Below are 15,189 nucleotides of genomic sequence, written 5' to 3' on the forward strand. Positions count from 1 at the left end.
AACTTTTTCAAAGCAAAATAAGAAAAAAATATTCATAAACTTGAATCGTTAATTATTATTATTTTTATAATTTTTCTAATTTTTTAAAAAATATAATTTTTTATAGTTTTTTGAATTTTTGAAAAATGTTTTTTATTTTTGTAATTTTTGATAAGATAGAGATTAATTTGCTCATTTTCAAAATTGACAATAACTAAAAGAATATTTGCATCAATATGTTATTTTAATTATTTAAGTTATTTAAATTGTAAAAATTAACTCGAAATTTAATTTTTTTTAATTATTTCAAATCGAATCGAATTTTACTCACTTGGCTAAAGATTTTTTTCAGACTCATGTAATAATTTCCTAGTAAAATGATTATAGGGTATAAAATATATTTATGTATTAACAATTTTATTTTAATTAAGCTAAAAATCGAGCTTCATTTACAAACGGAAAATGGTCTACTAGTCATGTGGGTGAAATTAATAAATTATTAATTATTTACATAAGGTATAAAATTCAAAATGAAATAATTAGGAGTAGGATACTTTATAATTTTGATTTGAATTCCACTTGACAATTTAAATTTTAATCCGATCTAATCCCTTTTCATCATAGAAACTCAATAATTTAAATTAAAAAAATATAACCCTCATAAAAAATAATACAAACATGATTTAATTACGATTATATGTAGGAAAGTGGGGTTTGTTCGGGTTGAGGATCTTGGAATGTGTCTTGGTGTGCCTCTCATTCATAAAAAAGTTGGTGTAAGCACTTTTGAATTTTTGGTTAATAAAGTCCGTAACAGACTGAATGTTGGGAAATGAATAAATTGTCTTTGGCTAGCAGAGTAACAACTGTGTTGCCTCATTCGATTTATGCGGGACCAGATAAGCTATTATGGAGATGGGCAACAGGGATAATTTTTCATCGACAGATACTTATAGAGGTATTCACCAACTTGGCTCGGTGAATAATTCTAGTGCTAGGAATTTGATTTGGAAAATCAAGGTGTCTCTAAAGGTTGAGTTGTTCATTTAGATCATGTCGAAGAATAGATTATATTGACTAATAGAGTGAAAGGAGACATATGGCGAATGAAAGCCATTGTTCAAGATGTAGCAATGTATATAAACCGAGGATCCATGTTGTTTCGGATTGCACCTTTTCTAGGACTGTTTGGTGGTCAATTGTGCCAACTCATTCTCAAGTAAGATTTTTTTTTCCTCTGCCACTAGATCAATGGATTTTATGGAACATGCAAAACATTGAAGATATTGATAGTTAAGAGATAGAATGGTGATTTTTTTTTCTATAATGTGCTCGCTGCTATGAAAAATTAGAATATATATGTGTGTGTTTTCTAGTAGTCACAGTTGTACCTAAGAAATCATGGATATTGGTGTTAGTTGGACGAGGAGTTACGTAAGGATGCTAGCACCTGTGTTACATGTTAATCCTATGGTTATTGCTATGTAGTAGTCAGCTCTGAAATAGAGGTTGGAGTAAGCTTAATACAAATGGAGCAGTGTCGTTAAATGAATCTTATTTTACAAAAAAATACAAACATGAATCGATAATTATCTAAATAAATAATTCAAAATAATTTATACTCAAAACTTCAAAATTGCAAAAACAAAAAACAGAACACACAAATAACTTAAAACCCAATCTTCATTCAACCTCAAAATCTTAGAATTTTAGAACATAAACTGATTCAATTCAATTTAAACTAAATTCAAACAAATGAAAGTTGCATTTATTGAGACGGGATTTTCTATGAACATGCAAAAATTTTGAATTCAACTTCCAAGGCAAAAGAAAAACTTCTAGTTATTACAGAAAGTGTCAACCCAACCCCATGTGATGGTTTCATAATAAAAAATATTTATTCCATATATTAAATTTTTTTATAAGTCTTCCGTAAATTAGATAATAATAATAACACATCATTTAATATAAAGAATCCTTTCTAAAATCCTTCTGATTGTAGCAATCAAGATAGTCGCCGTAATTAACTCCAAACATGTCGCATTCCGACCCCGACCGCATTGACCTCCATTGATGATATTCGTGATCACTCCATACCCTGGAAACCGACCTGCCTCCTTGTCCCTAGCTGAAGGCATCCATGCTCCGACGATCACATCGTGGCAAGAAGGCATTGACCTTTGTGGAGTCATCCAAAACCATAATGCAGATTGGAAGGCCAATAAGGCATCGGTTAATAACAGATCTGGGTTCTCTAACATCTCCTTTTCCTTCCCAATGGCTGCTCCAAATTGACCATAGTTGTAGTTCCTTAAATTATCAAATTTTGTTTCATTATTTCAACGTCAACAAAAAATAAAATTGTTACATCAATAATTAAAGCTCTTGTTTAGTATTCAAATGATACGGATTTAAAATTTGTATATTATAATAATAAAAACAAAAGGATCAACTACACTCAATGAAAAGTAAACTATTAGTAAATTTAAGTTTTGATCATTCAATTAAATCTTGTTAATTTAAAAAAATAGACTAATATTCATCAATAAATAAAATAACATATTTTAAACCTAAGTCGATCTACGGTCAATGTCAGATATCAGAAAATTTTTTTTACAAATAGTGTGAATAAAAAAGACTATGTAGTAGAGATTTAACGGTCTAATAATTTAAGTAAAAATTTTTAAATAATTTAATAACTATTATATAAATTTTTAAATTTAAAATAATCAAAATATAAATTTATTAACAATTTAGTAATTTTATGCATAGTTTTCCAGATCAAAACCAAGTGGAATGTGACGTGTAGTTTACCAAGTAAGTTGTATGGGGCCTCGACCATAGTATTTTTGACCAGGAACACATGGGAATTGTTGGTTTGTCCCATCGCAATATTCTGAAAGAGGCTTTACTTCTTTATTATAGCAGTATCCCCATACAAATGGACCGCCTGGTGGGTTCCTCCCTCGTCCAGCTAAAAATCATTAAGTTAATCGTTAAAGTAATATTTGAATTCAAAAATCCAACTTGATAAAACTAAAATTTGATTTAATTGGATCTGTCAGAGGGTAGGTCAGTTAAATTTAAAATAATTAAGAATCTGAAAAATGGGACAAACCAGCAGTTTCATGTGATGTTTGGCCGAAGAAAGCAGCAACTTCCCTCTTGCGAGTAGCATCATCGCCGGTTGCAGCAAAAGCAGGGTAAGCCTTTGCTGCTGCCATTAAAGCTTCATAGGTATAGAACCCAGCGGCAGGGCAACGAGGATCGTTTCTATACGGGAGCATCTCTTCAAACACTTCTCTTGTTACAATGCTGCTCAGTCCACTCCACCGTCACTTCCGCCGCCGCAACAGCAACCACAACCGGCGTCGCCTTTGTTGCAGTTGCTTCGGAAACCAATTTTCTTGTGGCGGTAATAATCATTATTGGCGCCACGGCAACACCATTGGGCTGTTGGAAACATGGCAGTGGCACTACAAGGTTGCTTTTCACACTGCATAGCTGAGCCTGGGAGTGCATTAGAGCAAAATGACAAGGCTGGAGCTCTCATTTTTTTGTAAAATATAAGTGGGTTTCTCTCAATTGTGTGAGTAAAGAAGGGCAAGACTAGGGAACTGTATAAATATAACTACAATTACTACCCTTTTTCCTAGATTCTTCTTAATTTTTAAGGGTAAATTACAAAAATATCACCTAGCTAGTATTTCTTTAGATTTAGTCACTAAACTTTTCAAAACTAAATATTTTAGTCACTATTCGGTTAGTTACCATTAGATGATAGAAAAAAAATTACATGGGCTTTTTTTATTAATCTAATAACAATTTTATCCCTTTAATGCTTATTCATTCTATCAATTTGATCCTAAATATAAAAAATTTAACAAATTTAGTTCTTAATTTTTACAAAATTTGTCATTTTAGTTCGAATTATAAAAAATTCAATAAATTAAGCCCTCAACATTTATAAAAATTTTCACTTTAGTTCTAGTTCTAAGATTTCAAATAAAAATAAAAATATTCACTTTTTTAAATTTTAAACTAAAATGATAAGTTTTGTAATCATTGAGGGTCAAATTTGTTGATTTTTTTTATCTTTAGGATAAAATTAATAGAATGGGTAAATATTGAAGGGTTAGATTTGATATTAGATGTCGAAACCATTCTTTAAAAAAAGGGGGAATCGACTTGGTTTGAAAGGGAAGATTAAAAAGGGAGGCGCCACTAATCTTTTATTAGGTGTGATCGGATCACCTTTGTTTTAATAAATCATTTTAGTTCACTAAAACGATATTTTTGGTCTACGAAACTTGAGAGAACGGGTTCGGTAGTCAGTTACGTGCGAGGAAGGATTAGCACCCTCGACATGCCCAAAAATTGGTACCGAATTGATTAGTTAGTGTCTTAATATCGAAAATGGAAAATCGAGAATGGATTTGAAATACGATCTTTTCTATTAATATTGATTTTAAAATTTTTGAATTAGCTTGAATCGATTGTTTAAAGATTTCCTTATTCTCAAGATATCAGAGTATCACATCCCGTAAGTTAGGACACAATACCATGAATTCCCGAGCACAAGGTCGTCTTTTAATTTAAACGAGAATTTCATGTGTTTTAAAACTCGAAAAGGATATTTAACTATTTAGAAACAACGAGAAAATCGAAACCCCGTAAGTTAGGGCACAATTCCTCGATATTTCAAAATGCAAAACATTGCCTTATTTGGAAAATTTCATTTTCGAATAGTAACGAATATAATATTTAAACGGCGTGTATTATTTATTTAGGTTAAAATAAAACAATTTATTAGATGAAAATATTGAGATTTAATTTGTAAAGCAATGATACGAAACACGATATAATAATAAATATAAGCAATAATACATGACTAACACCACGTAAATATATGACGATAATGTGAAAATATAAGCGAACGTATTGTGGTACATACAATGAGGATAATGATTCAAGATACATTATTTACATGCTAGAATTAGCTATGGAAGATCAATAAGGACATATATAACAATTTAAAAAGTATGGAACCAATCAAAATAAATAAAATGTATGAACCATTTGAAAAAGATAGCAAATAAGCTTAAAAATAAATAATAGTAAAAAAATAAATTTTTTAAAATCAATAATGCATAAAACATTTTTTTTAAAATATATATACATAAATTTTATAACAAATAATATAGACATAAGTACATAAAGTTTAAAAATGGGTAATACAAAAAACTTATAATAAATAATACATAGAATACTAAAAATAAATAAATAGAATAAAAAAATAAAAAAACAGTTTAAGATAATTAAATAATTTTAAATAAATAGTGCATGAAACGATTTAAAATAAAAATGGTACCTTAGAGTAAAAACGTAACAATTTATAATAACTAATATGAATAAAGATCTTAATGTAAGGCAAAATAGTACGAAAGACCCAAAACAGATCAATAAAAAGGTTTAAAACATCATGCGAAAGATTTAAGAATGAATGTGCAAAATAATGGAATATAAAAACAACAAACAGTCTAATAAAAAATGAAAATAAAATATGTAGCATATGCATGCATTAAAATAATATGTGTAAAAAACCTAAAATAAATAAATATAAAACAGCTTTTAAAATAAAAAAGACAAATACACAAATACAGTATAAAGTTTGAAACTAAATAAAATAATATCTAAATAAATTGCAAATGGGGCATATAATAAAATATAATGAAACAGTTTGAAATAAAAGAAGAAATGATTAAATTAAAATCAAAATGAAAGAAAAGGTACAAATTATAATAACAGATAAGTGTCATGGACTACATCAAAATACATTCAAAGTTATGAGGACGAAATGGGACATTATACCACGTATCAAATGCGCTGCATTTCAGCCACTCAGGCCGAGGATTAAAACAGAAATGAAATGAAATAAGCAGGCGAAATTTAAAAAAAAGAAAATGCAAAAAGGACTTAATCAAATGGCGCAGGAAAAGAAGAGGGACCATGACCGGAAATATCCCATTTTATCCTGAAAAAAAAAGCAGCCGTTTCTGTGGCCTTTAAGCCATTCTTTTTTCCTTTTCATTTCAGCTTCCATTTAAAAAAGGAAAAAAAGAAAACAGAGGGCCTTTACCCTCTCTCCCTCTCCCTGCTCATTTCGGCTAGGGTTCTTAGAACCTTCATCGCCGCCTTCACCGCAGCGCCACCACAGGCGGTGGTTGGGGTGTAAGCGGGGCTTTCAAGCCCCTATTTAAGGCGAACTCAACAGTGAAAACTTCCTCGACCAAAGAAGATCCAAAGAAGGAACCCCCTACGACCTCTTCGGGTCGAATCCGACGACGGAGGAGCGATCTCCGACGATGGTCACTTCGATTCGGGTAAGTCCCCTTTGATTTTATACCCTTTTTTATTTTTTTAGATTTGTAGTATAAACAAAAAGAAATTTAAAGAGATGAAAGAACGAAATGAAAACAAAGAAAGAAAAAAAAATCGGAGATCAACCTTTAAAATTTGTTCTGTTCTTTGATTCAAATGTGCGTGTAAAAAAATTACAAAGCTTTGGTTTTTGATTTTATAGCCGGATCCGAGAGCTATTTTTGTTTGCATTCATTTTGTTTTCTTGTCATTTTTGTTGTTTTCTTTATTGTTTGTATTGCTTGCGTGTGGATCTCTCTTTGCAGGTGTGTCAGAGGCGTGTAAGGCCGGTGGTTGGTGCCCCGAGCGGTGGTGGTGCGCGTGGCAGAGGCTGGTGGCTGAAGGCATGCGGCTAGGTTGCTGCTTGCTGAAAAATTTTTAAGATAGTGGGCCATTTTGGGCCACTAGGGTTTTTGGTTATTGGGTTTGGGTAGTTTTGGGCTAGAATCTGGGGAGTGGGCTGGTAATTGGGTTTTAATTAAGTTTATTGGTTTGGGCCAAAATTGGCTGCTACATTAAACTAATAAAAAAGCCCACGTCATTTTTCTGTTACAATTGATGGGAGAGTAATTAAAAATTTTAATTTCAAAATTTTTAGTGACTAAATCAAAAAATTTAATAGTTGAGTGCCTAAAATAGAACCAAAGACATAGTGTAGTGACTATTTTTACAATTTACCCTAATTTAATATCAAATATTAATATACTTTTTAAACAGATTATGTAGGATGCTTAAATCAATATATAAGTTTACAAGTAAATCCACCTTAGAACTACAAAATTTAAAATAAAACAAATACTTTTTTAATTTAAAAATTAAAAGAATAATTTAAAAAATTTTAATTTTTAAAAATTTTACTAACAAGTCAAATAAATATATTAAAAGATCAATTTGAGAGTAAACATACAGACAAATAATTTTAAATATGAAAAGATTTGGGTCTTGAGCATTCAAATTTGAGATTGTATCAGTTTTTAATTTATTTGTGATGTAATGATTTAATTTAAAAAGATAGAAATTTTCTATTGATTTTTCATTTTTTTCAAAATTTTGGAAAAAAATTATTTAATTCACATCAAACCCACTATAAAATAACACCTGAAACTACAGAATAATGTTCTATTTAACCTTTTTATGGAATCATTTTATTTAAGTTTTAAGATTTAATCTAATTAAGTACTTATATTTAAATATTTTATTGAGTTCGGAAAGCTAGGGAGAGAGTAGGAGTGTGGTAAAATATTTAATAATAACTAACGGGAGAGTGAGTAAAATATTTTATTTCAAAAAGTTTAGTGACTAAATCGAAAAATTAAAAGTTGGGTGACCAAAATAGAACAAAAGATATAGTTGGGTGACTATTTTTGTTGTTTACCATAATTTTTATTATCATATATTATAAATATGGATAAATATCAAAACTATACATGAATTTTGATCCGATGTGCAATGTCATACATAGACTTTGATTTTGTGTGATTTTATATATGAAAATGTAATTTGATTCAATTTTCATTAAATTTTCACAAATCACTAACAACATTATCGAATTAGCACCATAATATATTGCATATACAAACAATTATATCAATCTAATATGAAAATAAATGTATGTATTTATTTTTTTTAAATGTGTACAATTGAACCAAAATCAAAATTTTATGTATATATATGAACCACAATTCAAGTTTTGAAGTGTGCACGATTGACAAATTTTCTTGCGAAGTGTAATTGCATATGGATAGAGGAAGTCATACTCGCTCTAAGCTAAGTTTTTAAAGTATATTTGTTTACGGGTTAGGTTATTTGTTCAAGTCTAAAGGTTTGTTTGAAATTTGAGAGAGTTTAGGTAAAAATATTAGGTTTGAAAAATGGGTTTGAATAAAAAAAATAAGCTTTTTTAAAATATGGGTCAAGTTTGTGCTTGAACATTCAAAGCCCGAGCCCATCCCAATAAGTTTTTTTAAGTTTGTAATGTTTTATATATTACGTAATTTATAACACATAAAAATAAAATCTATTTTTAAAATTTTTATAGTGTAAATATTTGTCTAGTGTTCATCTTCTCCAGTATTAGCCTAGGTTCGAATCATCCTTATACTAAAAAATATTAAGAAATATTTAATAATTCTAAAAAAGAACTTTAATAAATAAAATATATATAAAATTATTAAATAAATGATATAAATATATTTTAAAAATTTAAAAAAAGTAAAATGAGCGGACGTAAAATAGGTTTGGGTTAGCCATTTACAAATATGGATGGACTTGGTTAATTTTAGACCCAAATTTTGAGTCGGGCCAAACTTAGGCAAGCATAAATTGTGTTATTACTATGCTAGCCTAACTTGTACTCTGTCCAACCCGTGATCACCTCTACTTTAAAGTATTTAAGCGGATCTCTCAACTATGATCAGTGTTCTGTCTGAGGTGTCTATCTCGGATTTATCCTTGAGTTTTGTCTCCTAACCACTCAGAGTACCTCAAAAGTTTCACGAAGTAAGAGAGTGCCTCACTCATCAAAAAAGTGTGAGTATTTGCTTTTAGTGAGATTTGAATCCATGCTATTACATGACATTTGTGAGTAAACGAGGGCTGGCGTGGTTAAAAGTCGACAGAAATAAGAAAACTATAGCCATTTGATCAAGTCATTAGAAACTAAAAAATTGTGTTAGGTACTTGGAACTTATTAAATTGGTTACCAAGTATGTTGTTTTTTTCTTAAAATCTTCTCTCCTTTAATGTGAAATCGGTTGAATTAGTTAAATGGTAAATTCTCTTAATTGATGTTTCTTTTTCTCCCTTTTTATTTCAACCATTGATTTAAAAAAATATCACACAAAATTCTACTATAATAAAATCTTTAAATAGGCGCGAAGATAATAAATCATTCGGTGAAAGAAAAAAAATTAAGCTAAAATGATGCAAAACATTATTAATGTAATAAGCATAGATTTTATTATGCTTCTGCTAAAGCTTACATAAAATTTAAAACACAGCAACTTTCACATAATTAAGCATAGAACACATTGTCCAATATATATATATAGCATCAAGAACAACACTGCTCTATGTCTTTTTTATTTCAATGCAGAAATTGCTTATCTACTATTCAGACACCGTAAGCTATATAGACTCCAATAAGAGACCCTGGTTGAAAGGCACCTGATTGTAGCAATCAAGGTTGGGGCCATAGCTAACTCCAAGCATGTCACAGTACCTTTCATAGTAATTAATTCGATTCTCTACATGATCGTTTGGACCACCTTTACCACATTCGAAGCCGCCATTGATAATATTTATGGTCACACCGTACCCTGGAAGCCGACCAGCGGCTATGTCTTTAGCGGAAGGTTTCCATTCTCCGGTGATCACACTGTGGCACGATGGCTTCGGGGGTTGTGCAGTCATCCAGAACCAGAGAGCAGACATGAAGGACAATGTAACATTGGTTTTCAGCAACTCAGGGTGTTGTAAAAGCTCATACTTCTGTCCTATGGATTCTCCAAATTGGCCATAGTTATAGTTCCTGCCATATCAAATTCCATTTTCATTTTATAGCAGTGTCAACAAAATAAGTTTTTGTCTAATGTCCATAGATGGTAAAATAACCCTACAAACGTGTTCATCGCAAAGCTAAGCTAGATTTAAGCTTGATATTAATATATTTTATGTTTATTTAAGTTAAATTTGATCTTAAAATTTTGTTCAAATCTGTCTATATTTATAAATGATGAATCAAAACCTATTTTATTCCTAACATATTTTAAACTAACGTGATAACATGGATAATTTGGGTTATAATCGCAATAATCTGCAAGGCAATTTACATTCTCATTGTAGCAATATCCCCATGCATATTCAGCACCGGCTTTACGACCTACGCAGATCATCATTTTACTCGTTAAATATATATATATATGATACACGAATGTTTATATTTCTGTACTTCGGAAAAGCTATAAGACAAATTAATTACCGGTAGTTTCCTCGGAAGTTTGGCCTAAGAAAGCAGCAACTTCCCTTTTCCGAGTGTCGTTATCCCCGGTCGCCGCAAAGTCCGGATACAACTTTGCGGCAGCTATGAAAGCATCGTAGGTGTAGAAGTTAGCGGCTGGGCAAAGATAATGGTTCCTATATGGCAGCATCTCTTCAAACATTTCACTCGATATAATGTCACCAAGTGCACCACCGTCACGGCCACTGCCTCTGCGTCCTCCACCGCCACCACCACCAGAGTCACCATCACTGCAATTAAGTTGACAACCATTTTCCACGAGGCAGTAGCTGTTAGTGGTGCCACAATAGCCCCATTTGCTACAACATATTTCACCAGGACATAAACCACCACCGGCTTCCTCGCCACATTGCACAGCTGTGGCTAGAAGCACCGCATAGGATAAAAACAATGAAGAAAATAACAACGTATGTAATCTCATTATTGCAAATGTCCGTAGATTTGTGATGAAATGCGAGAGGATAGGGTTACATATATATAGAGAGTTTTGTTTTGACGATGGATAAATATCGGAATTTAACCAAATATTATTGAAAATGTTCGATAAATATCAGAACGTGGCGCTGGCTGGTTTCGGATTCTCATCCACCATTGGACAATCAATTATTGCAAAAAATGTTGGACAGGTCTAGCATACGTGGACTGCCAATTTTTTTATTTTTTAATAATATTTCGCTCGTTTTGCAATAAGTTTTGGCTTTTTGCATATAAATTCTTTTGTATGTGGTTTGTAATTTTAGTATCACAAATCAAATCTTTTAGTTATTCTTAAACAAACAAACAAAAGCGTAGCTACCGACAAAACATTTATGCCAAAATGTTATTGTTGTTCATTTTTGAAGATCGGAGGGTAAAATTATCATTTTAATTTTTAATTTAAAATATTTCATCTATTTTTATTAGTATGAAGTGCACGTGGTATGTCAGGTATAACTGTCTTGCTAGTAAGCAGTCTTTGTTTGCAAGCGAACCATAAGAAGATGTGAATGCGATGTGGACCTTGATAATTCCAAACAGCCTTCCACCTATTATATCTCTCGTTCCACATAACCACTTTTAACATATGCACTTTTTAACTGAAAAACCTGCATTTGTTATATGTGTCCAAAAAATTTTATCAGGGTTGACTAGAGGATGTGGTGGTTGAATGCTCGTAATCTTTTTGACAATATCTTCTGGTAACCATTCCTTAAAAGCCTTCAGATTCTGTGCTCCATATCTTTAAGAAAACAGTTCGTGATAAAACCTTTTTCTATAATCCTATTCGAAGTGGCCAAACATTTTTTCTTTGTCATAAGGTACATAGGAAATTTAATTTTAAATCCAAATATACTTATTATTAGGATTAAATTCGAGTATTGCTATTTGAATAGTAATCTCTGAATTAGTTAAATTATTCATCCAATATTTGAGTTCACTAATTATATGCATTTAGTATGCATAAAAATTTGGGTTAATATATGATTCGGTATTTAAATTTAGTTTTAATGTTCATTGTTTATACGATTGATATTTTAATGACTAAACCATTATATTTCATGATCTATTACATGTCAAATTTGATATAAATTTAAAATTTTTAACCATTTGCTTATGTAAAAATAATTCAACCGTTGAATATTTATTTTAACAATTTGAAATTGAAATATAAAAATAAAAATATTTATTTTTGAGTATACCAGAGACACAAAAATCACAATTTAACTCATCGAAAATGCGTGATATGTTATTGTTAGCCATTTTACCCAAAAAAGCCATTTTCTAAAATTATTTACGGAAATGGACCAACTTTGTGATTATTTACCGAAAATGGTCTAATTCCCCGAAAACTCGTCTACGTCAGCGCGATCTAAGGTGATATGTTAGCAAAACATGTCCCTAGGAGAGCGTTTTGTCCATGTCGGCACAAAGCGCGCCCTCAGGGACGTGTTTTGCCCTTTTTTTAGGGTTAAGGTTTTCTGCTTGGTTTAGGATTTTAGGGTTAAGGTTTAAGATTTTAGGATTTTAAGGAAAAAATAATTAAATTAGGACTTAGGGTTTAGTGTTACTTAATTAAATTAACTATTAATTAAAAAATCAATTAAATTAAGGTTTTGGGTTTTAGGGTTAATTAATTAAATTATGTTTTAGTTTTTTTAAAATAATTGTGTTTAGGTTTTTGGAAAAAATATATTAGCAATATAAAAAACTTTTTATTTTTTTCTACAATAGTATCTAAAAAAATAATTTTGAGAAGACGTTTCTGAACAAATAGTGTCGAAAATGCTTCAAGTAGGATGTACTGTCAGCAAAATTACTGAAAAAAGCTCCTATGTGAACGCTCTTTTTCTACAATAGTATCTAAAAAATAATTTTGAGAAGACGTTTTTGAACAAATAGTGTCGAAAACGCTTCAAGCAGGATGCGCTGTCAGCAAAATTACTGAAAAAAGCTCCCACGTGGACACTCTTTTTCTACAGTAGTATCTGAAAAAAATAATTTTGAGGACGTTTTTGAACAAATAGTGCGCAAAAGGCTTCAAGCAGGATGTACTATCAGCAAAATTACTGGAAAAAGCTCCCATGTGGACGATCTTTTTCTAGAGTAGTATCTTAAAAATAATTTTGAGAAGACGTTTCTGAACAATTAGTGTCCAAAACGCTTCAAGCTGGATGCAATGTCAGCAAAATTACTGAAAAAAGCTCTCACGTGGATGCTTTTTTTCTATAGTAGTATCTGAAAAATAATTTTGAAAAGACATTTATAAATAAATAATGTTCAAAATGCTTCAAGTAGGATGCACTGTCAGCAAAATTACTGAAAAAAGCTCCCACGTGGACGCTCTTTTTCTACAGTAGTATCTGAAAAAATAATTTTGAGAAGACGTTTCTGAACAAATAGTGTCCAAAACGCTTCAAGCAGGATGCACTGTCAGCAAAATTACTGAAAAAAGCTCTCAATGTGGACGGTCTTTTTCTACAGTAGTTCCTATTTGGCCTTAGACTAATGAGCCAAATTTTATTCTCAGGTCACATAAGTTACAGCAAGAGAAATTGAGGCTAAAGTAGAATAAAACTGAAGATGAGTGAACGTATTAGTGCTGTTATTTACTATGATTGTGAGGTCCATGACATCGAGAATGGCGTTATTTTTTTATCAGAAAACACAGCGCGACTGGTTTTTAACCAGAACATAGATTTAACTGAACTTCGTAAAAGAATTAGGCGTAAAATTCTTGGAACGAAGCTAATAAAAGTTTTGTCTATTAAGTATCGATTTTGTGCTTTAGTTGATCCCGTGAGATATGACTCATTCGACATCAAAGGTCATCATAGTTTGGAGGCAATTTGTGACTTCAACATTTACTGTTTTCGAGAGGAATACACAACCTCTACCCGACACTTCGTTAGTGGGAGGCAGAACACGGAAGTGCCCGTGCTTAGTGATAGTATGGAATACACAACTCTTGCATGCACTCAGTTAGTGGATGGTACATGTACCTCGATGGGTTGATGTTCGATGCTAGAAATACGAACTGGGAATGACATTAACTTTTAGTGGTTGGTAATCTACATATGATTAGGGACGTTATTAAACATCTACAAGAAGGAATGATGTACTCCCTACGACATCCATCGGCGAGGGGACCTCGTTCGTTGCAAATAATGGTGGGTCGGATGATAAGTCCGATGTGGATCCACCTCGAGAGCCCGAACCTGATAGTGCAGAAGTTGCATTATTTTTTGAACCAGAGCCTGCTCCAACCATTCCTGAAGATGTTAAAAGGGGGTTCAGATGAATAAAAAAAAGATCCGTGATTCAGGGTGTACTCGCTTTTAGCCCACATGCATAATGTCGATCGATCTCAAGATGATGCATTAGAGTTTCCATATCTACCACACAGAAGGGGTGACCGTACAAGTTTGTCATTGGATTCAGGTAAATTGAAAGTTGGTAAGGAGTTTTTCAATAAGGATAGTTTTCTTGGTGCATTGAAATAACATAGCATCATGAACGGGGTTAACTACAACGTGGTTAAATCCAAATCCAATAAGCTTAAGGCCAAGTGTACAGTGTAAGATAATATATGTTCATGGAAAATCATGGCCTCGTTGAGGAAAATGGCAGTCTTATAGAAGATAAAAAAGTAAAAAGGTCTACATACATAAGTTGGTGATACAGTATCACTAGGTGTTTAGGGTTTTTGAATAATATTGTTATTACGTAATGTTGCATTATTTATCGTACTTCATTGACAGGTGTTTCACAAGATCATCCTAGGATGGATTCAGATATGTTAGCTAGCTCAATACTACCGACGGTGAAGGCGGATCCCAAGACTTCAGTACCGGTCTTAATTGCTAATATTCGTAGCCAATTGAAGTACACGCTCTCTTACCGCAAGGCTTGGATAGCTAAGCAGAAGACGTTGAAAAAGATGCATGGTGGGTGGAACACTTCATATAATAAAGTGTGGCAGTGGTGTTAGGTGCTGGAGAGATATATCCCAGGTTGCATAACAGACCTTGAAACGGCACCTGCGTACTCCAACAACCTATTGCTCCGTGGATGCCAAGTGTTCAAGCATTTGTTCTGGAGTTTTAAGCAATGTCAAGACGCATTTCTATACTATAAACCATTGGTACAAATTGACAGTACCTTTATGTATGGTAGATATACTCATCGGCTATTGTTAGCTGTGGCACAGGATGGCAGTTGGAGAATCCTTCCAATTGAGTTGGCAATAACACTGGGGGAGTCAGCTGATGACTGGATTTATTTCCTTCTAGGTT

At 31.9% G+C, this 15,189-nt stretch overlaps 2 protein-coding genes and 1 long non-coding RNA gene across 3 annotated transcripts; 1 reads left to right on the forward strand and 2 right to left on the reverse strand.

Annotated features, from left to right (window-relative positions):
• Positions 1–1,805: 1,805 nt before the first annotated feature.
• On the reverse strand, positions 1,806–3,704 carry LOC107939407 (endochitinase 1-like). The gene is made up of 3 exons (XM_016872737.2): positions 3,098–3,704; positions 2,794–2,953; positions 1,806–2,289 (listed from the first exon to the last, which is right to left on the reverse strand). The coding sequence occupies exons 1-3, from the start codon at positions 3,264–3,266 to the stop codon at positions 1,938–1,940; spliced, it is 681 nt and encodes a 226-aa protein (XP_016728226.2). The 5' UTR covers positions 3,267–3,704; the 3' UTR covers positions 1,806–1,937.
• Positions 3,705–5,695: 1,991 nt separating this feature from the next.
• LOC107939387 (uncharacterized) lies at positions 5,696–6,954 on the forward strand. The gene is made up of 2 exons (XR_001695112.2): positions 5,696–6,362; positions 6,666–6,954. It is a non-coding gene; the product is annotated as an uncharacterized lncRNA (long non-coding RNA).
• A 2,393-nt stretch (positions 6,955–9,347) lies between these two features.
• Positions 9,348–10,845, reverse strand: LOC107939402 (endochitinase 2). The gene is made up of 4 exons (XM_041095786.1): positions 10,379–10,845; positions 10,176–10,279; positions 10,021–10,040; positions 9,348–9,928 (listed from the first exon to the last, which is right to left on the reverse strand). The coding sequence occupies exons 1-4, from the start codon at positions 10,836–10,838 to the stop codon at positions 9,526–9,528; spliced, it is 987 nt and encodes a 328-aa protein (XP_040951720.1). The 5' UTR covers positions 10,839–10,845; the 3' UTR covers positions 9,348–9,525.
• Positions 10,846–15,189: the final 4,344 nt, after the last annotated feature.

Source organism: Gossypium hirsutum, chromosome A03 (genome assembly GCF_007990345.1).
Source record: "Gossypium hirsutum isolate 1008001.06 chromosome A03, Gossypium_hirsutum_v2.1, whole genome shotgun sequence".
In the NCBI taxonomy this organism is placed as follows: domain Eukaryota; kingdom Viridiplantae; phylum Streptophyta; class Magnoliopsida; order Malvales; family Malvaceae; genus Gossypium; species Gossypium hirsutum.

Bases quoted from the DNA above. Each gene is read 5' to 3' on its own strand.
- LOC107939402 (XM_041095786.1), bottom strand. From the start codon at position 10,838: ATGAGATTACATACGTTGTTATTTTCTTCATTGTTTTTATCCTATGCG. The intron at 10,280-10,378 runs GTAATTAATTTG...TGATCTGCGTAG, and splicing joins AACTTCCGAGGAAACTACCG to GTCGTAAAGCCGGTGCTGAA. The intron at 9,929-10,020 runs GTTTGTAGGGTT...TTGATATGGCAG, and splicing joins CTTAGCTTTGCGATGAACAC to GAACTATAACTATGGCCAAT.
- LOC107939407 (XM_016872737.2), bottom strand. From the start codon at position 3,266: ATGCTCCCGTATAGAAACGATCCTCGTTGCCCTGCCGCTGGGTTCTAT. The intron at 2,954-3,097 runs GTTTGTCCCATT...AATGATTTTTAG, and splicing joins AACATCACATGAAACTGCTG to CTGGACGAGGGAGGAACCCA. The intron at 2,290-2,793 runs GTAAACTACACG...TGATAATTTAAG, and splicing joins GGCCCCATACAACTTACTTG to GAACTACAACTATGGTCAAT.